Source organism: Halichoerus grypus, chromosome X (genome assembly GCF_964656455.1).
Source record: "Halichoerus grypus chromosome X, mHalGry1.hap1.1, whole genome shotgun sequence".
Taxonomy (NCBI): Eukaryota; Metazoa; Chordata; class Mammalia; order Carnivora; family Phocidae; genus Halichoerus; species Halichoerus grypus.
This window is the reverse complement of record NC_135727.1, coordinates 68,604,119-68,631,756: the sequence shown is the minus strand read 5'-3', so window position 1 is coordinate 68,631,756 and position 27,638 is coordinate 68,604,119. Positions and strand designations below refer to the sequence as shown.

Here is a 27,638-nt window from a genome sequence, read left to right as displayed (position 1 = left end):
CAAACCATCTCATCTAAGACTTCCCATCTGTTAGAACTGTGAGAAATAGATTTCTGCTATTTAAGCAACTGAGTCTATTGTATTTTGTTATAGCATCCTGAGCATATTAAGATATACACTGTCCATCTCTTTCTCTTGTAACATTTTTTTACTTAAAATCTATTTGTCTCATATCATTATAGCCACCTCAGCTCTTTTTGTTGTTGTTGTTACTATTTACATGGAATAGCTTTTTCCATCCTCTCACTTTCAAACTATTTCTGTCTTTGAATCTGAATGAATTCTTATGTAGACAGGATATAGATAGATTATGTTTTGTTGTTTTTTAAGTAGGCTCCACGCCCAGCATGGAGCCCAATGCAGGGCTTGAACTCATGACCCTGAGACCAAGACCTGAGCTAAAATCAAGAGTTGGACACTTAACCAACTGAGCCACCCAGGCGCCCCAGATGGATTGTTTTTAAATTAATTTTGCAAATCTCTGCCTTTGAATTGAGAGTTCAGTCTACTTACATTTAAAGTGATTAATGGTAACATACTAGTTTCCTAGCACTACCTTAATAAAGTACCCCAGACTAGGTGGCTTAGACAACAAATTTATTTTCTCACACTTCTGGAGACTATAAGTCTGAGATCAAGATGTTGGGAGAGTTCATTTTTTCTCTGAAGTTTCTCTCCTTGACTTGTAGATGGCCATTTTCTCTCTGAGTCTTTACCTGGTCTTCCCTCTAAACAGGTCTGTATCCTTACCAGAAGTGATCAGTCATATTGGATTACAGCTCACCCTAATTATCTCACTTTAACTTAATTACCTCTTTAAAAACCCGATATCCAAATATGGTCACATTCTGAGGTACTGGCAGTTGTGATTTCAATATAATGAATTGGGGGAAAGTAATTCAGTCTGTAACAGATAAGGAAGGATTTCTGCCATTTTGCTGTTTGTTTTCTATATGTCATATATTTTTTAACTCAATTACTCCATTGCTTCCTTATTTTACATTTAACTGATTTTTGTAATGTACCATATACCTTCTCATGTCCTTTTTTTGAGTATATTTCTTAGTTATTTTCTTAGTTGTTTCTTGGGGATTGTAATTAATATCGTAAACTTATAACACACTAGTTTGAATTAATATCACCTTAGCTTTGATAATACACAAACTCTGCTCCTGTACATATCCATACTTCCCCTTATATGTTATCACAAATTATATCTTATATATTTATGTCATTGGCATAGATTTATAATTATTTTATGCATTTTTTTAAATCACATAGGAAGAAAAGAGGAGTTCCAAAACAAAAACAGAACAATATTGTCTTTTACATTTATTTATTGAGTTACTTTTACTGGCATTATGTCCTCATATGGCTTGAGTTATTGTCTAATGTTCTTTTATTTCAGCCTGAAGGACTCTCTTTAGCATTTCTTACAGATAATTCTCATAGGAAGGAACTCCCTTAGTGCTTATTTATCTGAGAATGTCTTAATTTCTCCTTTTTTTAAAGATTTTATTTTTTTATTTGACAAAGAGAGAGACAGCGAGAGAGGGAACACAAGCAGGGGGAGTGGGGGAGGGAGAAGCAGGCTTCCCGCTGAGCAGGGAGCCCCAGGCGGGGCTCAATCCCAGGACCCTGGGATCATGACCTGAGCCGAAGGCAGACGCTTAATGACTGAGCCACCCAGGCGCCCCTCCCTTTTTTTTTGAAGGATAGTTTTGTGAAATCTAGAATTCTCGGATGACAGTTTTTCTTTTAGCATTTGAAATACACCATTCCACTGCTTCTGAACCTCATGGTTTCTGATGTGAAAACAGCAGTTAATCTTAGTGAGGATCCCTTGAATATAACAAGTCACTCCTCTTTTGCTGCTTTCAAGATTTCTCTCCTTGTTTTTGGATTTCAGGTTTGATTATAGTTTCTCTCAGAATGTATCTCTTTGAGTTTATCCTAGTTGGAATTCTTTTGAGCTTCTTAGAATTTTCCTTTTTCTTTCTTTTAAAAATATATTTATTTATTTATTTATTTATTTATTTATTTGAGAGAGAGGCAGAGAGAGCGTGAGCAGGAGGAGGGGCAGAGGAAGAGAGACAAGCAGATTCTGAGCTGAGCCCAGGGCCCAACACGGGCCTCAATCCCAGGATCCTGAGATCATGACCTGAGCCGGAAGTCAGATGCTTAACCTACTGAGCCACCCAGGTGCCCCAGAATTTTCCTTTTTCTGTATGTGGACTCAAATTAATATCTGGTGTCCCTTGATTTCAGCCTGAAGAATTTCCCATAGTATTTGTTGTACAGTAGGTCTGCAGGCAACAGATGCTGTCAGTTTTTATCTATGAATGTCCTCATTTCATCTCCACTTTTTAATGTATAAAATTAATTAACATACTATTCTTGAGCAATTTTAGGTTTATGGGGAAAAAATGAGAAAAAGGTCCAGAGTTCCCATATACCCTCCTCACCCAACTCTCAATTTCCCCTATTATTAACATCTTGTACTATTGAAGTATAGTTGTTAAAACTGATGAGGCCAATACTGACACATTATTATTAACTAAAGTCCTTGATTTACATTAGAGTTCACTCTGTGTTGTACATTCTATGGATTTTGACAAATGTATAATGACATGTATCCATCATTACAGTATCATGGAATAATAATTTCACTGCTTGAAAAATCCACCATGCTACACCTATTCATTCTCCCTCCCACCCCAAAATCCCAAGCAATCACTGAACTTTTTTTTTAATTTTATTTTATTATGTTATGTTAGTCACCATACAGTACATCATTAGTTTTTGATGTAGAGTTCCATGATTCATTGTTTTCGTATAGCACCCAGTGCTCCATGCAATATGTGCCCTCCTTAATACCCATCACCGGGCTAACCCATCCCCCCACCGCCCTCCCCTCTAAAACCCTCAGTTTGTTTCTCAGAGTCCATAGTCTCTCATGGTTCATCTCTCCCTCCAATTCCCCCCCCCCTTCATTTTTCCCTTCCTTTTCCTAATGTCCTCCATGCTATTCCTTATGTTCCACAAATAAGTCAAACCATATGATAATTGACTTTCTCTGCCTGACTTATTTCACTTAGCATAATCTCTTCCAGTCCCATCCATGTTGATGTAAAAGTTGGGTATTCATCTTTTCTGATGGCTGAGTAATATTCCACTGTATATATGGACCACATCTTCTTTATCCATTCGTCTGTTGAAGAACATCTCGGCTCTTTCCACAGTTTGGCTATTGTGGAGATTGCTGCTATGAACATTGGGGTGCATATGGCCCTTCTTTTCACTACATCTGTGTCTTTGGGGTAAATACCCAGTAGTGCAATTGCTGGGTCATAGGGTAGCTCTATTTTTAATTTTTTGAGGCACCTCCACACTGTTTTCCAAAGTGGCTGTACCAACTTGCATTCCCACCAACAGTGTAAGAGGGTTCCCCTTTCTCCACAACCTCTCCAACATTTGTTGTTTCTTGCCTTGTCAATTTTTGCCATTCTAACTGTTGTAAGGTGGTATCTCAATGTGGTTTTGATTTGAATTTCCCTGATGGCTAATGATGATGAACATTTTTTCATGTGTCTGTTAGCCATTTGTATGTCTTCTTTGGAGAAGTGTCTGTTCATGTCTTCTGCCCATTTTTTGACTTGATTATTTGTTTTTTGAGAATCACTGAACTTTTAACTGTCTCCATAGTTTTGCCTTTTCCAGAATGTCATATAGTTTAAATCATATAAGATGTAGTCTTTTCAAATTGGCTTCTTTCACTTGCCATATGCATTTTAAAGTTTCTCCATGTCTTTTTGTGGCTTGGTAGGTCCTTTTTTTGCTGAATAATATTCTTTTTTAAAGACTTATTTGTTTGAGAGAGAAAAGCAGGCATGAGTGGGGGGAGGGGCAGAGGGGGAGAGAGAATCCTCAAGCAGACTCCCCACTGAGCGTGGGGCCCAACACAGGGCTCGATCCCAGGACCCTGAGATCATAACCTGAGCCAAAATCAAGAGTTGGCCACTTAACCAACTGAGCCACCCAGGTGCCCCTACTGAATAATATTCTGTTGTTTGGATGTACTACAGTTTGTTTACCCATCCACCTAGTGAAGGACGTCTTCATTGCATTCAAGGTGTGGCAATTATAAATTAGGCTGCTACAAACATTCTATGTACAGGTTTTTATGTCAGCAAACTTCAAGTAATTTGGGTAAAAAAACAAGGAGTATAATTTCTGGATCATATGGTAAGATTATGCTTAGTTTTGTAAGAAACTGCCAAGTCCTCTTCTAAAGTGTCTATACTATTTTACATTCCCACTAGCAATGCATAAGACTTTCTGTTGCAGGGCACCTGGGGGCTCAGTCAGTTAAGCATCTGCCCTTGGCTCAGGTCATGATCCTGGAATCTCCAGATGGAGCCCCACATTGGGCTCCCCGCTCAGCAGGGAGTCTGATTCTCCCTCTGCCCTTTACCCTGCTTGTGCACTCTCTCTCTCTCTCTCACGCTCGCTCTCTGTCTCTCAAATAAATAAATAAAAACCTAAAAAAAAAAAAAAGACTTTCTGTTGCTCCTTGTCCTTGTCAATGTTTGGTGTTAACAGTATTTTGGATTTTGACCATTCTAAAAAGTGTGTAGTGGTATCTCACTTTTTTTTTTTAATTTGCAATTCCCTAAAGTTATATGATATTGAGCATCTTTCTGTGTACTGAGTTGTCATCTATATATCTTCTTTGAGATTTTTCTTTTCAGACATATGCCCATATCTTAATTGGGATTCTGTTTCATTATTGTGAAGTTTTAAACACTATTTATATATTTTGGATACCAGTCCTTTATCAGGTATTTGTTTTCAAAATATTTTCTTCCAGCCCGTGTCTTGTCTTTTCATTCTCTTAACAACATCTTTTGCAGAGTAGATGTTTTTAATTTTGATGAAGTCCTGCTTACCAGTTTTTTCTTTTATTCCTTGTGCTTTGGGTTGTAGCTAAGAATTCACTGCCAAACCGAAGGTCACTTACTGTGGTATATACATTGTTGTATTTGTTTGCTAATGTCGTATTCAGGATTTTTGCATCAATGTTCATGAGAAATATTGATCTGCAGTTTTCCTTTCATATAATATCTTTGTCTAGTTTTGGCACTAGGGTAATATTGGCCTTATAGAATGAGTTAAGAAGTATTCCCTCTGCTTCTGTTTCATGGAAAAGATTGTAAAGAATTGGTATAATTTCTTCTTTAAATGTTTGGTAGAATTCACCCATGAACCCACCTGGCCATGGGAGTTTCTATTTGGAAAGGTTTTTATTTATTGATTCAGTTTCTTTAATAAATATAGGCCTATTCAAATTGTCTATTTCTCCTTGTGTGAGTTTTAGTAAATTGTATCTTTCAAGTAATTGGTCCATTTCATCTTGCTTATCAAATTCATGGGCATGGAGTTGTTAATAATATTCTTTTATTAGCCTTTTTTTTTTTAAAGATTTTATTTATTTATTTGACACAGAGAGAGAGAGCGAGAGCAGGAACACAAGCAGGGGGAGTGGGAGAGGGAGAAGCAGGCTTCCCGCGGAGCAGGGAGCCCGACGTGGGGCTCGATCCCAGGACCCTGGGATCATGACCTGAGCCGAAGGCAGATGCTTAATGACTGAGCCACCCAGGCACCCCTTTTATTAGCCTTTTAATACTCATGGCATCATTAATGATAACCCATTTCATTTCTGATATTAGTAACTTTTGTCTTCTTTTTTCTTAGTTAACCTGGCTAGAAATTTACTATTTTTACTGATCTTTCAAAGAACCAGTTTTTAATTTTGTTGATTTCCCCTGTTGAAGTCCTATTATCAATTTCACTGATTTCTGCTCTAATTTGTATTACCTCTTTCTTTTTACTTTGGATTTAACTTGTTCTTTTTCTAAAGTACAAGCTTACATGATTGATTTTAGGTCTTCTTTTCTACTGTATGCATTCGATGCTGCGAATTTCCCTCTAAGCACTGCTTTCACTGCATCCCACAGATTTTGATTAGTTGTGTTTTCATTTATATTTAGTTTTAAATATTTTTAAGTTTCTCCTGAGATTCTTTCTTGACCTATGCATTATTTATAAATGTGCTGTTTAGCCATTCTGGAAAACAGTATGGAGGTTCCTCAAGAAGTTAAAAATAGAACTACCCTACAACCCAGCAATTGCACTACTAGGTATTTACCCCAAAGATACAAATGTAATGATCCAAAGGGGCACATGCACCCCAATATTTATTATAGCAGCAATGTCCACAATAGCCAAACTGTGGAGGGAACCCAGATGTCCATCGACAGATGGATAAAGAAGATGTGGTATATATACAATGGAATATTACTCAGCCATCAAAAAGGTTGAAATCTTACCATTTACATCTATGTGGATAGAACTGGAGGGTATTATGCTGAGCGAAATAAGTCAATCAGAGAAAGACAATTATCATATGGTTTCACTCATATGTGGAATATAAGAAATAGCGCACAGGATCATAGGGGAAGGGAGGGAAAACTGGGAAGTAATCAGAGAGGGAGACAAACCATGAGAGATTCTTAACTATAGGAAACAAACTGAGGGTTGCTGGAGGGAAGGTGGGTAGGTGGATGGGGTAACTGGGTGATGGGCATTAAGGATGGCATGTGATGTGATAAGCACTGGGTGTTACATGCAACTGATGTATTACTGAACTCTATATTGGAAACTAATGATGTTGGCTAATTGAATTTAAATTAAAAAAAAAAGAAGTGTGCTGTTTAGGGACACCTGGGTGGCTCAGTCACTTAAGCATCTGACTCTTGATTTCAGCTCAGGTCATGATCTTGGGGTTGTGAGATCAGGCCCTGCATCGGGCTCCGTGCTTGGGTATGGAACCTGCGTGGGATTCTCTCTCCCCCTTTGCCCCTCACCCCCCAAAAAAAGAAATGTGCCATTTAATCTCTTAAGTGTTTGTGAATTTTCCAGCTACCTTTCTGTTGTTGATTTCTAGTTTAATTCCACTATCTGAGAGTATGCATTGTATGATTTCTGTTTTTTGAAATATGTTAAGTTGTGTTTTAGGACCCAGAATGGATCCTAAAATTGTTTGCTATTGTTTGATAAAGTAATCTGTAGATGTCAATTATATCCAGCTCATCAATGGTGCTATTGAGTTTAGTTATGTCTTTACTGACTTTCTGCCTGCTTGATCTATTCATTACTGATAAAGGGCTGTTGTAGTCTCCAACTTGTACAAGGGTGGATTCCTCGGTGTGCCTGGGTGGCTCAATTGTTAAGCGTCTGCGTTCGGCTCAGGTCATGATCCTAGGGTTCTGGGATCGAGCCCCGAGTCGGACTCCCTGCTCAGCGGGAAGCCTGCTTCTCCCTCTCACACTCCCCCTGCTTGTGTTCACTCTCTCTCTGTGTCTCTCTCTGTCAAATAAATAAAATCTTAAAAAAAAAAAAAAGTGGATTCCTCTATTTCTCCTTGTAGTTCCATCAGTTTTTGCCTCACATAGTTTGATGCTCTTTTGATATGCCCATAACATATTAAGAATTGATCTTTTTATCATTGTATTTGATAATTTTCCCCACTCTTAAGTCTGCTTTGTCTGAAATTACTAAAGTACCTCCGGCTTTCCTTTGATTAGTGTTACTGTGGTATATCTTTCTCCATCCCTTCACTTTTAATTTCTATATGACTTTACATTTAAATTTAAAGTGGGTTTCTCGTAGACAATACATAGTTGAATCTTTTTTTTTTTTGATCCACTAACAATCTTTAATTAATGTATTTAGACCATTGATGTTTAAAGTGATTATTGATATAGTTGGATTAATATTTACCATGTTCGTTAATGTTTTCTATTCATTGCTCTTGTTCTTTGTTCCTGTTTTTGTTTTTGTCTCCTAGTCTTTTTCTGTCTTGTCTGGTTTTAAGTGAGTATTTTGTATGATATCATTTTTTTTTATCTTCCCTTAGAATATCAATAATCCTACTTTTTAATCTTTTTTGGGGGGGTTGCCAACTAAAGTGAGTTTGTAATATATATATATATATATATATATATATTCAAGACCACTTTCAAATAACACCATACCATTTCCCAGGTAGTAGAAGTACCTTATTTACAGAGTTTTTCCAATTCCTCCTTCCCATCCCTTATAACATTGCTTCCATTTGTTTTACTTATCCATAAGCTATAATCATTGAATACATTGTTATTATTGAACAAATTATTACCTGCTAGATCAATTAAGAATAAGAGAAATACCCCAATTTAACCCTTAAATTGGGAAGCATAAAAACTTTTACTAAAAAAACAAGAATAAAAGAAATAAACTATTTTATTTTACCTTCATTTTTTTCCTTTTCTAACCCTTCTTGAAGATCTAAGTGTCTTAAATATAGCATTTTCCTTCTCTCTGAAGAACTTTTAACATTTCTTGCAAGACATTTCTATTGGTGACAAGTTCCCTCAAATTTTTGTCTGAAAAAGTCTATTTCTTTGCTGGGTGTGGAAATCCAGGTTGGGGATACTTTTAACACTTTATTTCATTCAACTCTATTCTTATCTCCCATGATTTCTAAAGAGATGTCTGTATAACTCTTATTTTGCTCCTTTATATGTAAGGCATTTTTCCCTCTGGCTTTTGTTCAAGACTTTTCCTTGATTTTCTGCAGTTTAAATATGAGATTACTAGGTATAGATTTCTGAGTTTCTAGCTTTGTACTCTCTGAGCTTCCTCAACCTATGGTTTGATGCCTTTCGTTAATTTTGGGAACTTATCTTGTCACTATTACTTTAAATACTTCCTCTGTTCCTTTCCCTCTTTACCTTCTGGTATTTCTATTATATGTCTATTGCTCCTTTTATAATTGGCCCCTAGTTCTGGGATATTCAATTTATTTTTCTTTTTTTTTTCCTTTTATTTTAGTTTTGAAAGTTTCTGTTGGTATATCTTCAATCTTTACTGATACCTCAAGCATGTCCAGTCTATTGATGAGCCCATCAAAGGCATTCTTTATTTCTGTTATGGTATTTTGGCTTCCTACCATTTCCTTCTGAATTTGTCTTACAGTTGCCATTTCTCTACTAACATTATCTATATCTGTCCATTTCTCTGCTAACATTATCCATATCTGTTCTTTCATGTTGTCCACTTTTTGCATTACATGTGACTTATTAGTCTTGGTTGATTGATATTCCCAGTCTGATAATTTCAACATTTCTGCCACTTCTATGTCTGGTTCTGATGCTTGTGGTATCTTTTAGTATGACTTCTACTTTTTCTTTGAAAGACACACATATTTCCTAGGTAAAAGAAACTGAGGTAAATAGGCCTTTAAATAAGATTTTATGTTATCAGGCTAGGCATTTGGCTATATTTACTGTTTGCTGTAGTTGTCAATGTTGGCAGCTAAACTTTCCCCGCTGCCCTTGTTTTTGTCTGGCCTCCTTTCCTTAGATTTCCCTAGAGATTTCTTTTTTTGTTTTTTAATCTAACATAATTTATTTAACAAATTCCCTAGTGTAGGGGACTGTAAGTAAATTATCTTCACTTTCTGCCTGTTTTTATTTTTTGTTTTTTGAAGTATAGTTGGCATACAATGTTATATTAGTTTCAAGTGTACAACATAGTGATTCAACACTTCTCTACATTGCACAATGCTTATTACCACAATAAGTATATTTACCATCTGTCATCATACAAAGTTACTACAATATTATTGACTATATTTCTTATGCTATACTTTTCATCCAATAGGACTTACTTATTTTGGATATTGTCTGAGATGGACAGTTCTTTCAGTTGTATTCCCATATTATAAGAAAACTTACTGATGTAGTGGTAAGGTGTTGGAAGACTTGGAATTATTCTGTGGTACTATGATTTGGCCTGTTTTTTAGTGACTCTGTGCCCCTGAGCTGTGCCCTTCACAAGGGCTTCCCAGTTTTTGTTTTGTTCTGTTTTCCCCTTTAGGTGAGACAGGAAGGCTAGAGGGTGCTGGAGTTGGGTCTTTCCCTTCCCCAAGATTGGTCAGGCTCTGGTACAATAGCTTCTCTTAAGACCAGTCTTTAAGAACAGAATGTTCTGGGCGTATTTTTTAAAGATTTATTTATTTATTTGTCAGAGAGAGTGAGAGAGCACAAGCAGGGGGAGCGGCAGGCAGAGGAAGAAGCAGGTTCCCCACTGAGCAAAGAGCCCGATGCGGGACTCGATCCCAGGACCCTGGGATCATGACCTGAGCTGAAGGCAGATGCTTAACTCACTGAGCCACCCAGGTGTCCCTTCTGGGCATATTTAAAAGTGGCTGTTCTTTCCCTTTCCCTACTGGAAGGCTGAAGAGATTTTTCTCCAATCACTGTGAGAACCTGATAAGGTTCCTGGTAATAAAACTCAAAGTGTGGGGGTCTTCCCCAAGACTGGGCCTCTTTGGAATTTTTAACTCTCAAACTTGTCCCCACTGAGCTTCCAGCAATTCATCAAGTTCAGGTCCTGCTACCCTAGTCCTGATTCCCACAGAGTTTTCCTCTCCTGTGTTTCTACCCTGGTAAATTGTGCTTATTTGTATCCATCTGTGTATCTCTCCAGTCTTAACGACCTCTCTTCTCTGATGAATCTAAGAGGAGTTGGTTTCAGGTTGTTCTCGGTTTTTTTTTTTCTTCTTGATATGTGGGCAGGAGAGTTAACTTCCAAGCCTTTACATGCCTAAATGGATTACCTTGATTTTCTAAAGTTAATTTTGATTGCATATGGGATTCTTGGTTGACAGTCTTTTTTCTTTCATCATTTTCAATCTGTTATCCAACTGCCTTCTGCCCTACATTGTTTCAAATCAGAAGTCAGCTATTTATCTTACTATAGTTTCCTTGTAAGTAATGAGTCATTTCATCTTGTTGCTTTCATGATTTTCAATTTTTCTATTTTTCAACATTATACTAGTATGTATCTGCTATGGATCTCCTTGTGGTTTATTCCTACATGGAGCTCTTGAGCTTCCTAGATATGTAGATAAATATTTTTCATTAAATTTAGAAGTTTTCACCATTATTGCATTAAATATTTCTTTTGTTTTGCTCTTGTCTTATGGTACTCCCAGTATATGTATATTGGTGCCCTTAATGATGTATAACATTTCTCTGAGGCTGTATTCATTTTCCTTCATTCTCTTTTTCTGTGCTTTGAGATTACATATTATCTTTTTTTTTTTAAGATTTTATTTATTTATTTGACAGAGAGACAGCAAGAGAGGGAACACAAGCAGGGGGAGTGGGAGAGGGAGAAGCAAGCTTCCTGCTGAGCAGGCAGCCTGATGCGGGGCTCGATCCCAGGACCCTGGGATCATGACCTGAGCCGAAGGCAGATGCTTAATGACTGAGCCACCCAGGTGCCCCGAGATTACATATTATCTTTTGATCTGTCTTCAAGTTCACTGATCATTCTTCTAGTTCAAATCTACTTTGTGTTCTTTTATTTCAGTTTTGTATTCCTCAACTCCAGAATTCCATTTGGTTCTTCTTAATAATTTCTGTCTCCTTGTAGATATTTTCTACTTAATGAGCCATTGTCATCATAATTTCATTTTTTTAATTTCTGGTCATAACATGGCATATTATATTCCTTTATTGTAAGAATCTTAATTCCGTTTTTGGTGCATATGTCCACCTTGCTGTGCATATTTAAAGTTACTTCAAATTCATCTTTGTCTCTTTTTCAGGCTCCTATACTTTCATACCAAGCTGTCTGCAGTCAGGCAATAATTTTTTAAAGTTCAGTTTTTCTTTTTGAGGGCGGGGTCATCTATATCATACAGAAATTCCTTGTATTTTGGTCAGTTAATGATATCCTTTCTTGGTCTCTACTGTGTTTACTGGATTTTTCTGAAAATGTGTTATAGTGGTAAAATACACATAACATAAAGTTTACCATTTTAAGCATTCAGTGGCATTAACTACATTCACAATGTTGTATAACAATTACCATTACCTACTGCCAAATTTTTCATTACCTTAACAGAAACTCTGTAGCCATTAAATAATAATTCCCCATTCCCCTTCCCCTCAGACCCTGGTAACCTCTAATCTACTTTCTGTGTCTACAAATTTGCCTATCCTAGGGTATCTCATATAAATAGGGTAATTCCATATTTGTCCTGGCACTATTTCTCTTAGCTTACTGTCTTCAAGGTTCATCCATGTCATAGCATGTTTTAGAACTTCATTCCTTTATATGGCTGAATAACAGTCCATTCTATGCATAGTTCACATTGTTTATTCACTCATCAGTTGATGGACACCTGAATTCTTTCCACCTTTTGTCTATTGTGAATAACACTGCATTTAACATTGCCATATAAATATCTGTTCAAGTCCAAGCTTTCAGTTCTTTTGGGAAGTATACCTAGGAATAGAGTATGTAAACATATGGTAATTGTTTAGCTTTTTGAAAAACTGCCAAACTTTTCCACTGGAGCTGCACCATTTTACATTCCCATCAGTAATGCATAAAGATTCCAATTTCTGCAGACCCTCACCAACATTAGCTATATTCCATCTTATTGATAATAGCCATTCTAGTAGATGTGAAGTGGTATCTATGATTTTGCTTTGCATTTCTCTAATGACTTGTGTTAAGCATTTTTACATGTACTGTTGGCCATTTCTAGTATTAGGTACTTTGTTCATTTTGCAACTGAGTTGTTTATTTGTTGTTGAGTTGGGGGAGTTTTTATATATTCTGATTATTTGCAAATATTTTCTTCCATTCTGTAGATAATCTTTTCACTCTCTTGATAGTGTCATTTGATGCATAAAAGATGTTAATTTTTATGAAGTCCAATTAAACTATTTTCCCCTTTTTTGCCTGTGCTTTCAGTGTCAAGGGCCAAGAAATTATTGCAAAATCCAATGTCATGAAGATTGTCTCCAATGTTTTCTTCACAAACTTTTACAGTTTTCACTCTTCTGTTTGGTTCTTTGATCCATTTTGAGTTAATTTTCGTATATGGTGTAGGTTTAGGGTACAACTTAATACTTTTGCATGTGGATATCCAGTTTTTCTTGCAGCATTTATTGAAGACTATTCCTTTTCCCCATTGAATGGTTGGCACTCTTGTTGAAAAACAGTTGACCATATACATTCAGAGGTTTATTTCTGGGCTCTATTCTATTCCTTTGGTCTACATATCTGTCTTTATTCCAGCACCATTTTTTTTTGTTACCATTGCTTTGTATTAAGTTATGAAATCAGGAGATGTGAGTCCTTCATATTCTTCATTTTCAAGATTGCTGCCTAAATCGTGGTTTCTTGATTCCATACGAATTTTAGGATGTTTTTCTATTTCTACAAAAAAGTCACTGGGATTATGATAAGGATTGCATTGAATCTATAGATCATTTTGGATAATATTGTCATCTTAGCAATATTAAGTCTTCTAATCCATGAATGCAGGATGTCTTTACATTTATTTACATTTTTAAATTCTTTTTTTTTAAGGTTTTATTTATTTATTTGACAGAGAGAGACACAGCAAGAGAGGGAACTCAAGCGGGGGGGTGGGGGAGGGAGAAGTAGGCTTCCCGCAGAGCAGGGAGCCCGATGCGGGGCTCGATCCCAGGACCCTGGGATCATGACCTGAGCCGAAGGCAGGTGCTTAATGACTGAGCCACCCAGGCGCCCCTAGGCTTTTAAATTCTTTTAGCAATGCTTTGTAGTTTTCTGTGCACACGTCTTTCACCTCTTTGCTTAAGTTTATTATTAAGTATTTTATTCTTTTTGGTGCTACTGTAAATGTAATTATTTTCTTAATTTCTTTTTTGAATTGTTTACCATTATCATATAGAAATGCAACTGAATTTGGGGGGCAACTGGGTGACTCAGTCAGTTAAGCATCTGTCTTCAGCTCGGGTCATGATCACAGGGTTCCTGGATCGAGCCCCATATTAGGCTGTCTGCTCAGCAAGGAGTCTCGTTCTCCCTCTCCCTCTGCCTTTCCCCCTGGCTCATTCTCTCTCTCTCTCTCAAATAAATAAATAAAATATTTTAAAAAGTAGAAATGCAACTGAATTTTGAATGTTGATTTTGTATCCTGAAACACTGCTGAATTTGTTTAACTCTAACAGATTTTTTTGTACATTCTTTTGGGTTTTCTACACATGAGATAATATCACCTGCAAACAGAGATAATTTTACTTCTTCCTTTTTAATTTAGATATCTTTTATTGCTTTTCTTGCCTAACTGACCTGTCTAGAATTTCCAGTAGTGTGTTGAATAGAAGTGGCAAATGTGGGCATCATCGTCTTTTTCCCGTCTTAGAGGAAAAGCTTTCAGTTTTTGGTATAATTTTATGATTTATGATTTTTTTCTTATTTAGTATGATATTAGCTGTGGATTTTTTTTTTAGCCCAGAGCCATGGAGGGTAGGATCTGCTAATATTCACCATCTGTCAAATCAATCCAGAATATGTCTGCCCTGGAAGCTGAGAAGATGGGAACTGCCACTCAGTTGTCAAGCCAAGTATATCAGCTTTCCCACAATACAGATATGTGCCAGAAAGGGGGACTGCACTCTTCACCAACTGTTTTGCCTATTTTGCAGAAGTTGGCAGTAGGAGAGTGGATGCTGCCCTTACCCAGGAAAGCAGTTTTACTCCAGGGAGCTGGGAGCTATCGGGAACCACCTGCCACACAGCTCCCAAGCTTGTTAAAATAGTTCTTCCGCAAGGCAGAGCAATGGAGATGTCGGAGTATTGCCTAACTTCATTACCAAGGCCTCCTAATGTTCTTAGCTATTGTCCATAACTTTGTTGAATAAATACTTCTCAATCTGTTATAATCCTTTTGATCAATCTCAGGAACATTTGATTGAGTATCCTTTGCTAATACTTGATCAATTTAATAGTTGTTTCTACAAGGAAGAGATTTCCCTAAGGTCCTCACATGGCCATTCTGGAAGGGGCTCTCATTTTCTCGATGGTATCTTTGACACACAAAAATTTTTAATTTTGATTAGGTTGTATTTATCACTTTTAAGTTTTTCTTGCTTGTACTTTTTGCATCATATCTAAGAGGGCTTTGCCTAACTCAAGATCACAAAGATTTACTCCTATGTTTTCTTATAATTGTTTTAAAATTTCACCTCTTATGGTTAGGTCTTTGATCCATTTTGAGTTAATTTTTGTGCATGGTGTGAGATAGGTGTCTGAGTTCATAATTTTTCTTTTGGATATCCAATTGTCCTAGCACCATTGTTGTGAATGCTATTTCATGAGTCTTCTGATTAATGAACATAGGATATCTCTCCATTTATTTACCTCTTCTTTAATGTATTTTAGCAGTGTTTTTTTTTTAGTTTTCAATTTACAAGTCTATACTTTTGTTAAATTTATTTCTAAATATTTTAATTCTATTGTAAATGGTCTGTTACTCTCATTTTCAGATTGTTCATTACTAGTGTATACAAATACAATTGATTTTTTATGGGTTGAGCCTCATATTATTTTTCTATCTAGTGTAACAAACTTAATGGTTTAAAACAATAACTTTTATTATTTCAGTCAGAAGTCTGGGCATGGCTCAATTGGGTTCTCATATTAGGATCTCACAAGGCCAAAATCAAGGTGCTGGCAGGGCTGTCTGTATTCCTTTCTAGAGATTCTGGGAAAGAATTTGCTTCCAAACTCCCTCAGATTTTTGCAGAAATCATTTCTTTCTTATACTTTCTATGTGGCCCTTTCTGTCTTAAAGCTAGCAATGGTGGTTTGAGTTCTTCTTTTGCTTCAGATCCCTCTGACTGTCCTTCCATCTGCCAGAAAAAGTTCTCTACTTTTAAGGGCCTTTGAGATTACATTGGGTCCACCAAAGCAATCCAGGATAATCTCCCCCTATTTTAAAGCCAAATAATTAGTAACTTTAATTACATCTGCAACATCCCTTTTGCAACATAATGTAACATATTCATAGGTGTAACTCCAGGAGGTGAGGATCGTGGGAGCCAGAATTCTACCTATCAAAATCTTGTTTCCTGCAAACTTGCTGAACTATTCTAGTAATGTTTTAGTGGATTTGTAACCTAATAACTAAAGTGAGTTCACTCCTTGGTAAATTACAGATAGAGACTACATCAGGTGGAGTTGTCACACAAAACTTTACTTCAACAAATAAGGAAATCATGGGGAATAACTTCCAAAGCTATGACACCTGAGTAGGGGTAAATAGATTTCTTTTATTTAGGGATAGGATGAATATTTGGAAAAGGGGGGAGGGATTTGTCATTGCATGTAGAGGTGTAAGGTCATATACACATATTTAGGAAATATGCCTGTACATGCATTGTATGTTATGCTAATGAGGTTTGTATTCCTCCTTGGGCAGATATTATACTGAGGTAGAAGTTACTGTCAGACACTCCATGGTCCATCTGCACAGGTGTGAGTCCGTAGTCAAGCTCAAACTGGTCTAAGCCTACCTGAGCTCTTCCTGTTGTTTGCCTCTAAAAGATAAGGCTAACATTCTTGTGAAGAAGGGATAGTCAGTGAGGGTCTTGCTGGTGACAGTTTTAGCTTCATTAACCCTATGGAGCATGGTTTCAGATTCCTTAGGGTTTTCTCTATGCAAGGTCATGTCTGCAAATGAAGACAGTTTCACTTTTTCATTTCCAATCTGGATGCCTTTTAGTTCTTATTTTTGTCTAATTGCCCACACTATTCTTTCTAGTACAATGTTGAATAAAAGTAGTGGAAGGAGACATTCTTGTCTTTTTCCTGATCTTAAGAGGAAAACAGTCTTTCTTCATTAAGTATATTAGCTGTAGTTTTTTCATAGATGCCCTTTATCAGGTTGAGGAAGTTCACATATATTCCTAGTTTTTTAAGGATTTTTATCATGAATGGATATTGGGTTTTGTCCAAGGCTTTTTTCTAAATCTATTAAGATGATCACATCATTTTTGTCCTTTATTCTATTAATATGATGTATTGCAGCAATTTATTTTTGTGTTCCTCAGATAAATTACACTTGGTCATGATGTATAATCTTTTTCATATGTTGTTAGATTCAGTTTGCTAGTATTTTGTTGAGTTTGTGTTTATATTAATAGTATTATTTCTTCTTTAACTGTTTGGTAGATCTCATCATTGAAACCATCGGGGCCTGAGGTTTTTTTTGGGAAAAGATTTATAATTACTAATTCAGTCTCTTTGTTACCCATCTGATTTTGTTTAGAGATTCTATCAAGTACAGTAACCCCACGGGATACTCTAGCTGGCATTGTTGCTGTTTTCTGGCCCACTGTGAATGAACTGAATACAATTGCCATTGATTGTTAACTAACATAGTTAAACAAATAGAATAGTTTCTTATGTTGGTGCTTTGGAAATCATTTCAGATACGGGTTGGTAAATCATTCAATTTTGAGGAGTAATTTTAAAATTTAACAGTGCCTTCTTTATCAGAAGCCTAATAAAACTCTTCCAAATAAGAGTTGAAAATGCATAGTAATCTTTTACTTTAATTTTTTGAAAGTTTTGCAGCCTTTTCTTCCTCCCTACAAAATAGAGAAATTCAGTCTCTGTCCCCTTGTTTAGGACAGTGCTGCTTCTCATTTATATTTTCTTCCTCTAAATAAAGTTTTCTGACTAGCTGTTTTTAACATGTTCTTCTCAGTGGAAATTCTGATATATGTTGGCTTGCTTTATTCAACTTGTAGACCTTGAGTACTATATGCCAGGCATTTGTGCTAGGAGCTCTTATAGGAAGACTTCCTGTGAGGACTCAGATTAACTTGGCATATTACATGTATATTGAAAAAGTAACCCTATGAAAAGACATGTGAAAGTCAAGATTAGGTCCATAAGTGGACTACTAGCTGTATCGGTAATGATTTCACAGTAGTCCAGTGCACAGACTCACAACACAAAACAATTTGTACATACTTCATTTTGAAAAGCATATATTAAAATCCCATATACATGGATGTGGGTGTGTGAAGAGGGAGAAAGAGAGATCTTATAATAACAGTATAATAATTGCTCAAAATATTACTCTTCTTTTCGCAGTTTCTGTCAGTTACATTGCTTTTTATCTGATTTCTAATGGAAAAACAAGAAGAGAAAATAATTGGATTTTACAAACAAGCAGAAAAATATACACATAGTTTACAAAGTTCTTCATCTTGTAACAAAGTCTTGATTCTTCCTCTTAGACCAGAAGATCAATTCAGAAGTTATTAGAATGGGAAAATAACAGATTATATCACAAGGTAAGAAAGTTTAAGCAAATAAGTGCCCCACTTATATATTTGCATTATTAAATTTAAAAAATGGGAATTTTTCAGTCCATGAAAGAATGGATTAGAGAATATTCAATTTTAATGTATATTCTTTACAAGTTACTTTTAAACGCTATTTTATGTGTCTTATGCTTATTCCTGGATGGTTCTCGGTGATTTATTCAAATGTTATAGGTAATAATTAATATAAATTGATATCGAAATTCCTAACTGTACTTTCTTAGCTTGCTTTGCACTGGAAGTTGACTAAAAGGAAATGCGAAACTAGCAATATGATGGAGTATGTAAGTATGCAGTTGTTTTTAGTTACTTTCTTTGGATTCCATTCTAAATGTTATATTTTACTATGCTTATCGTTTGTCAGTTCTTTCTCAATTTTTTTTCTCCTCAGCCTAAACTTCTGTCAGTTTTGGAACATAGAGGTTTCCTTCCATCTTCCTTAGATTTGTAGCCAACATAAAATATCTTGAAAGCTAGTAATTACTTAGATCTGAGAAAAATCTCAGCTAGTATGCTGCAATGAAAACATTGCACAACCTTAATCTTCTTTTCACATAGGTGCAGACCAGCACATATGGTAATGAGCATAGCTGCTGTTGAACAAAATATTTCTAAATGTGATCTTGACGAAACTTGCATAAAATAGGAATTGAATTCTGAATTCATGTTCCTGGCTTTTTGTCTTAGCTAACACTTAATTTTCAATAAAGAAATGATAGGCTCTATTTTTTTTTTACTGAAAGCTATGCAGTCTTAATCACAAAACACAAATTTACATATAACCAATGTGATAACTTCAGCATCATAAACATTCAAAAGAATATGAAATTTATCTAAGCTTGAAATTGCTGACATATATAGATTTACTATATAAACATTCCATTTCTATATCATAAATAAGGATTATGATGTTATTTTTCTCCACTTTGAATAGCTAGGGGAAAGAATGTGCAAATGACCACAAATCTAAAATTCACTATAGATAAAACCTTATATAAAGTATTATAAATTTATTATAAATATATTATAAATTTACATATTAAATTTATAAATAAAATATTAAATATAAATTTAGTATATAAATTTGTATAAGTTTGTAAATATCTTAGGTTTTTATTATTATATTTCCAGTCTTTAATTAAAATGTTTTAATCAATCCATTTGGATGTTTCATTATTTTCTACAAATAACTTGTAAAAGATAGTAATAACCAATAGCAGCTGCTTTACCTGAAAAATATATAGATAAAGGTATTTTTTCTAATCTGTATAACACAGTTTTAATCCCTTCTACTTTGTCAAAAAAAAAGGGGCAGGGGAGAAGGGGTGTAGAGGGAGATAATAATGTAAGAGGGTTTGCTTTTCTGCACCTAAACAAATAATTATTATAAATTAGGTCATAGAAACTGTTAGCTACAATAAGTAGTTATGTTTGCCAATTTGATTTAATTGCCAATCTAATGATAACTTGTAGTAAATTCTCTTTGTAACTGTTTTATATATTTCACTTACTTTATACTAGAGGACCAAAGTAGAGTCCTATGAAAAATGATCATAGACTTTCTGGGTTATATATGTTCTAGTAAATGAAAATTATTTTGTCAATATATTCTTGTTTGTTTTTATTTTACAGGTAATACTAATAGAATTCTTACCAAAATATCCCATATTCCGACCTGACTGAGGAATTTTATTCAGTCACTTCTGTGTTACTTGTCATTTCCTACCCTTAGTGCCTTGTAGATGATTTTGGAATGAAGATGGTCTCCTTTGCTGTGTTCAACTTATTCTTTATTTCTTATTATTATTCTTTAGAATATTCTCCTTACTCTCTTATTTGTGTTGGTTTAAGAAGAAAATTTGCACATCTTTTTTTTGTTAAATGAGGCTTGTGTTTTGCACTCTCAATTTTTAAATAAATACACACACAGAGACGTATATGTATATATATAGTTGCCACTAAAGATAAAACATCAGTGCCGGTGTTTAAAAAACAAAAACAAAATTTTGTTCTGAGCATGCTGCCTTATTATTTTCATACTCACTGTTTCTAAATATGCATCATTTTTCTAGGCTACTTAATGCTCTGTAATCCCTTCCTGGATATAAGTAAATAAGCTTTTGGTAGCTTTTAGAAATGGTTTTACTCTTACTTGCTTTTAAAGGACATGCAATTAATAGCACTGGTTTTGTCCTGCACTTTGCTAAATTATCACTTATGTTAGTGGATAAAATATTTAAACTCTTAAAAGACTTGTAAATATTGTCTCTTTGCATAACATAAAATGTGATATGCCATGGTTTACAGAATGTAATATTACTCTTACTGTATTGCCAACAAATCTGCATAGATTTTAATATGAATGAAGTTTGCAAGCATCCTTTTGAATGTATAGACTGTTAACATGCTATTTTATGGCAGAGCCATAATGAGTTTGTTAAAAATTTCAGGTGGAGGGCAGGATTGCCCTTTGTAATGAGTGGATTAAAATTGAAATCATTGTCTGAGATATTCTGCATTGCACCTGAAACCAAGAACCTTAGTTTTTCCATTTAATTCAGTAATTCCCATGTTGTCCTCCACTCCCACCCTCCAAAAAATTCATTTGACATCCGACACATTTCACAGCTTCACTGTCCTTATTTATTTCCCTTTATGTATCCTTTCCCTCATTTGAAAATACACACAATTATGATCTTTAAGGAGTGTTTGAAGATTTCACATGTCTTGGGAGGTGTCTAGATCCTCATGAAAGCCACTGCTAATCCCTTTTTGGAGTTCTGATATTCTGCTCTGGGAAAGAGAGAGAGCTAATTGAGAAGCTGTACCTAAAGAATATATAGTGGCTGGTTCATAATTGATAAAAATATTCTTTATTTTTTGAGAATCTTTTTTAAATATTTGGATATTATTAATGAAGAAAGACAAGTACTTAGACTAAAGTATTTTAGTTTAGAAATTCCCCACACATGTAGCCGTTTCATTTATATGTACCTATTTTTTCTTTTTCTCTTCACAAGATGAGTGAGAATACCACACTTAGTTTGAATTTTTAACATAATTATAAAGCTTTATGTTGTGTTAATTCAACTGCAAATGTATGCCTGTATATAGGCATTATTTGTAATTCCTATTGCTAAAAATAAATTAAAAGAATCTGAGACTCAATAATATCCTATTTGTCATCTTACTCTTACTACTTTTAGTAAAAATTTTTTAGATAAACATTTATCCCAGTGAAGAGAATAGTCATTTCTTCATACAAAGTCCAGTATTTTAAAAGTCACTTTTAAAATTTATGCCGAATTTGAAATCCATAGTCCTGGACAAGTAAAAGAAGAGGGAAAAAAGAGACACTATTTGATATATGACTATAATTGTTTGCACACTTTTCCACCTCCCTCTGTAGAGTCCCATTACCCCCATGCCACCAAGCCACCCGGAATCTCTAACTTTTAATATGTGTGCCTGCAAATACCATTTGTCTGTCTGCTGCAAAATTAAATATGTATTTTTATAGACAAGGTGGAAACCTCTGAAAATGCATACCAAATGTCTTGTTTTATAGCTAAGGTCAGGGAAAAATTGTATCTGTGGTTTATGCTCCAGCTAATATCATCAGGTTTATGCTTCAAACTGTGACTGTTTAATACCAAAATTGATTTCCAGAATAATACAAAATTTCTAATTAGCAGTGATAGAACAATTTTAAGTGTCAGTCCTTAAAATCTCATCTTTTTCTGTATATTTAGAATTTGGCCATGTGTATTTAGAATTTGGTCATCGTAACTTTTTCTGCCATGTATAAATCACACTTGGTTTTGCTCAAAGAACAGCAAGAAGTGGTGAATTGTTTCCATGAAACAAATATTGAGACAAAAATAGTGTGTATCTGAAGGTGACAGAATATAACTTGTTACAGTAGTATTTGTCATAAAAATAATTTGCCAGCATTTGTAAACTTAATTTAAAAGCCTACTCTAATTGCTTTTAAATTTATTATTTTATTGTTCATTATGCTGGTTGACTCATCTTATTTTCTTGAACCACTCAGATAATACCCAATTTTCTTTTTTCTTTCTTATATGACTGCTTTTTCAAACTATTTTCCTATGTAAGGGGCTATTTAGCAGTTGGGTATTCTGGAGTGCTTTGGAGGGGGTGTTTTCAGTGTAATTGGCAGCAGTGAATGATGAAATGACAAAGCACACTGTGTGGTCATTAATTCCTCCCCCATTGACCTTTTTTTCTTTTATCCTTAGGATAGAACATACTTGGATATTTCTATCAAGTTAATAGAATATTTTTATGAAAGCTGTTTTTAGGTTGAAGAAACTAATTGTGAATTTCTTTGTTACATGATATTCTTTTATGAAACCTGCTGTGGTAGGTTCCAGAGAAAATAACATGTATTTGCCAAAGTGTATAAATCTCACAAAGCTTTGAAGTTACAAGTTAAAACTGTTCCTTCTCTAACTTTCCATTACACATGTCCATCCCCAGTGCCCCTTTAAACACCTAAATTACGTATAAAATGAAATTAAGGCCTAACCTTTTTCGACTACTTTTTGTTCCCTCCTACCCACGATATTAATTTAAGAAAGAGATCATTGTAGTCAAACATTAGAAGTAGATGGAGAAGTGCCTTGTCTTTTTTGAACAAAGATAACATTTTATGTTGAAGGAAACAGAATGGATGAACTGACAGATCATTAGATTTAAAACTATCCTTTTCAAGTATAAGAATATTTCATTTATTTCATTAGCATATTATATTTCTTCTATTTATTATTTAAAGCCCGTTTCCTTGTTTTCCCCCAATCATATATGTTAGTGATAAAATATTACAGAACAGGACTATCACTTACAAAACTGGTATAATTCTAATGCTAGTGAATATGTAATTTAACATGGTTCTGGAAGAACAATGGTCTTTGATTGAAGCCCTACCAAAACCCACTTAAGTATTTAATGTACATACTATTTATATTATTATGATCTATAAACACTAATATGTGATCAGTTAATCTGTGTTAACATTTAGCACTCTACCATTTTTAATGAAATTTATTCTTATTTTTTCATAATTTGAATTAAGTTCCGTGTTCATAACATTTTTAAGGCTGAGAACAAATAGGGTCTTTCCAAATGTATTAGAGCTTTCAAAAATTATTAGCATTTTAATTTTGTTTGCAAATAAACCACCACTTAAAATCAAACCTCACTACTTGAACATAAAGCCCCAAGCATTTCATCAGAATTAACTATGTTGACCCAAGAGGATATAGAAATTATATACACTCGTTTAATTGGAGCAGTTTCACATATGGAAATGTATTTTGCTAATTTGATTATAACATGCCTAAATTCATTGAAGTTAAGTCCTCTTTATGCCTATAAAATTCTGCTTTAAAAAATTCATTTTGCAACAGTTGTCCAATTGTTTGGGTTCCTTTAAATGGTGAACTATTGGGAAATTTTCCATAGAAAAGGAATAGATTTTATTAATAATACTTGTTCATGTAACATGGAGACTAAAAAAAGAAAGGATATGTATACCTTATCTTGCCCCAAATTTCTCTTTTTTGATTCTGAGCCGGCTTTTCATTTTGATGATGGCAACCTGAGAATATATTCCATTTCCTGTGGACTTTGTCAAATTCTTACTATATGAGGAAATGATCTAATATTATGGGTTTTGGGCAAGCCACTTAAATTACATGTCAGTCTCTTCATCTGTAAAATCATGGGGTTGAACCTAGGGCTGGACAGAAAATTAGAGATAAACTAACATTCTGTGATTCTAGGAATCCTTAGGAAATTTTTACTCTACAGAATCCCAGAATGATTTTTCTCAGATCTACTACCCTTGGTGGAAATTCTCACAGTGCCTTGCACACAGTAAATGTTTGATTTGCCAACTGGCTCCTAGCTGATGTGTGTTCATGTCACACAGACTCAAAGAACCTGATACCTGCTAGACCTCAGCCCCTCTATGGTAATAAAAATAAATTTAGTTTCCCTAGGAACTAAAGGCTAAGATCTGTGGGCTTTGCATATGTGGAATCTGACTATGCATTTGGTATCAAGGCAAGAATTATAACTGTGACAACAATGGAGATATGGGAGGACCCACTTTGACATTGATGTGAAAAGTTTTCATATCCTATCCAATATCTGCTTCAGTGTCTTACTAGGTTCCATATCCTCAAAAAGATCTGTTGGAAAAAATTGATATTAGATGGAAAGAAAAGTGGTATGGAATTCAAACCCAAATCACTTCTGGTTTAATTCTTAGCTCTGCTGCTTAATTCCTCTGTACCTCATGTCCTCATTGTGGAAGTGGGGACAATAATCTGGACCTACCTCACAGGGGAATTGAGGATTTTTTTCATATATTAATGTGCTTTTGAAGTTGACTGAAAGATATACTGGATATCATAATTTTGTAATTTCTAAATAGATTCCTTTAAGTCTATGTTGTTATGTTTTCTTTCTCAAACCCTACAGAATGAGTGTTGTGTTTAATCTATTTTATCAGTAGTAAATTTTGTTATTAATGCCCTATATGTTAACATGAGTAATTGTATTATGTTAATACTTGACTTAGGGAGGAAAAGCAGGTGGATGTAAACCAGTGGTTCCCAACTTGGGACAGATAAAGATAGCAGTGGGGGCATCCTTGAACCTGTTTTTAATATTTCAAAACATATACTAGAAATCATACATTTACCCACATTCCTGCCACATAAACCAACTAAGACATTGAATTTCCATGCATTTTGTTGATATTTTTTCAATCCTGCCTAACATAACACTGGTTATCACACACTGATCAGAAGTTGTGAATGACAGTTCTGCTTTTGATTAATAAAAGAATGAAAAAGCCTATTATCACATGCAGTTTAGTAAATAAAATTCTTTAAAACATGGAAAAGGAATAATAAAGGGATCCTTATGGTGAAAATGTTGGAAGCCACTTTTATAAAGGAACTAAGATTATTTGACCTTCTCCACAAGTTACTTACCCAGTCCCTAAATAATGAAATGCCAGACTGTGTGTGTGTCTGTGTGTGTGTCTGTGTGTCTGTGTTTTGGCTAGATTGGGCTATATAACTTCAGGTTAGAATTTGCCTTCTGTTCTCTTCTGTTTCAGGATAACTGAGTTAATTTATTTGAGTGTGTATTTGTAAATTACATATACACACATAGGATTGCAAATGCGGAAAGTGTTATATGTTCTAGCATTGGAGTAAATATCAACTTCTGAGTCTTAAAGTAGTTCTGTGTATAAACTCATTATGAGTCTAGGCAATAATTTCTCAAATGTCCCTTTTATTCCTGCTTATTTTGTTGCTTTTATCTTGGCTTAATTTTCTTAATTTTCCATTTTTCTAGTAAGCAGATACTGTAAAATTATTTTAATTCCTGAACTTTGAACAAATTACAAATGTCTGAAATTATATAATCTACAAGCTAGTTTGCCCTCCATGACTAACCACATACAAATATGAATCTCAGCTGCAAAAACAGGAAATGCTTGTAGCTGGAAAATGGGCATTGATCAAAACACCTGTTTGAAAAGCCTAGGATTTCTACTTTTTGGCAGAGGATTCCTATTGGGACAGCTTTACCAGAAAAGAATAAAAGTGGATATGTCCATTCAAACCAAGAACATTCGTGCATCTTCTATTGTTACATAGCCTGTGGAATGAATTTATTTTTCTCCCAAGTTTGAGAGTGACTCCCCTGAAAGAACTCAACCTATATACAGCTGTGCCAAAATGAAGGACACCTGCCTCTCTGAAACTTTCACTGCTGCTTCTGTTGTTCACTTGTCAGATATAAAATTTTATTATCTCAGGATGCAAAATTACAATAAAGTGCAAATCTATGTTAATGAATTGTGTGTTCTTTGGTGCATCTTCCTTTCTTCCTTCTCTTCTCATCATTCTAAGGTAGTTACTTAAGGCTTCCTTTAAAAAATTGTATTTTGCATATTGCCTCTTTGTTCATTTGCTGGTATTATACCTGATCCTATAATTCATGCTATGTATTAGCTTTGGGGGCCTTTGTGGTGCCCATTGTTTGGTATTTGCCTAAGTAGGAATTTGTTTCTAAACTACTTTGCGTGCCTACCTGTGAACTATAAAATTAAAAGTAAAGTCAAGTGGCATTCCACCTTAATAAGCATAGTTTTTTAGTGAAAGAAATGTTGAAATGTGAAGCTACTTGGCAAAAGTTTTGACTCTCTTGTCAACAGTTTGTTATTAAAAAAATTCAAGTGTTAACATCTTCTACTTGATTTACTACTCAAGCTGATTAGCATGCAATATTAGATTTTTTTAAATTATGCCAAACTTTTGCAAATTCAGCAAAGCAGGAAAATGTAACATAAGAAAAACAATGTTTCCCATCTTCTTTGATAATTATACTGAGTATTTTTTAAAGACTTTAAATTTTGAACTGTTAAAGCAGAGATGACAGACTTAAACCTATGGAGAAGTTTCATGTTTTGTTTTAAAATTATTTTTTGAAACTTTATGGATGAGCAAAATCTATACTTTTTATTGATAATTATTTAGGTGTGGAGTAGGATGTGCTATGTGGAAAATACTTTTACATTACATTTTCTAATTTGGGGGCTGAAGCCACATGCCTTTATATCTGTCATTAAATAATATTTAACACAGTATAGGATATTTACCTACCTAAATGTAGGAAATTCTCTGGGGAATACTAGAATTCTCCAGCTGTAATTACCATAAATCTGAATTGTGATCCCTGTTCTGTTGCCTGAGTGACTTCTAGCAAAAATCAGGACACTCAGCTTGATTTTATACATCATCCCCAGGTAGGTTGAGTTAGAGCAAGGTTGCAAACTAAGATATAGCCACTCCTCCAACAGACATGTCTTCTTGACTTGCAGAACTTTTTTTCACACATTTTGAATTAGTTGCCAGCAATTAAAATTAAGAGATTTCACATAGAAATCCAGATTTCTGGCTTCTTTTGAGAAATTTCTTATTTTTTTGTTTGTTTTTTTATTATGTTAATCACCATACATTACATCATTAGTTTTTGATGTAGTGTTCCATGATTCATTGTTTGCGTATAAATTTCATATGTGAACAATTAGCTAGAGCTGAGTAGCTGCCAGCCCCTTCTGGAGGGAGCATTTACTCTTTGTTTTGCCATGGTCATTACTATTTTCTCGTCTCCCTAAAACTCAGGTTATGTTGTTATGATACAGATAAAAAGAAAGCAAAATATTTCTTGAACCCATGCCTCTTTCAAAATTGAGAAAAAAATACTAACCATGATAGCTCCATATACTCTTTTTAAAAA

At 34.7% G+C, this 27,638-nt stretch overlaps 1 protein-coding gene across 1 annotated transcript in view; it reads left to right on the top strand.

Moving 5' to 3' along the window:
* CHIC1 (cysteine rich hydrophobic domain 1) overlaps positions 1-26,190 on the top strand; it is a 63,513-nt gene extending 37,323 nt beyond the window's left edge. Inside the window, exons 4-6 of the mRNA XM_078064741.1 lie at positions 18,204-18,260; positions 18,515-18,574; positions 19,923-26,190. Coding sequence (XP_077920867.1) covers positions 18,204-18,260; positions 18,515-18,574; positions 19,923-19,973 — 168 coding nt within the window. The 3' untranslated portion in view covers positions 19,974-26,190. The remainder of the gene's footprint in view (positions 1-18,203; positions 18,261-18,514; positions 18,575-19,922) is intronic.
* The last annotated feature ends 1,448 nt before the right edge of the window (positions 26,191-27,638 follow it).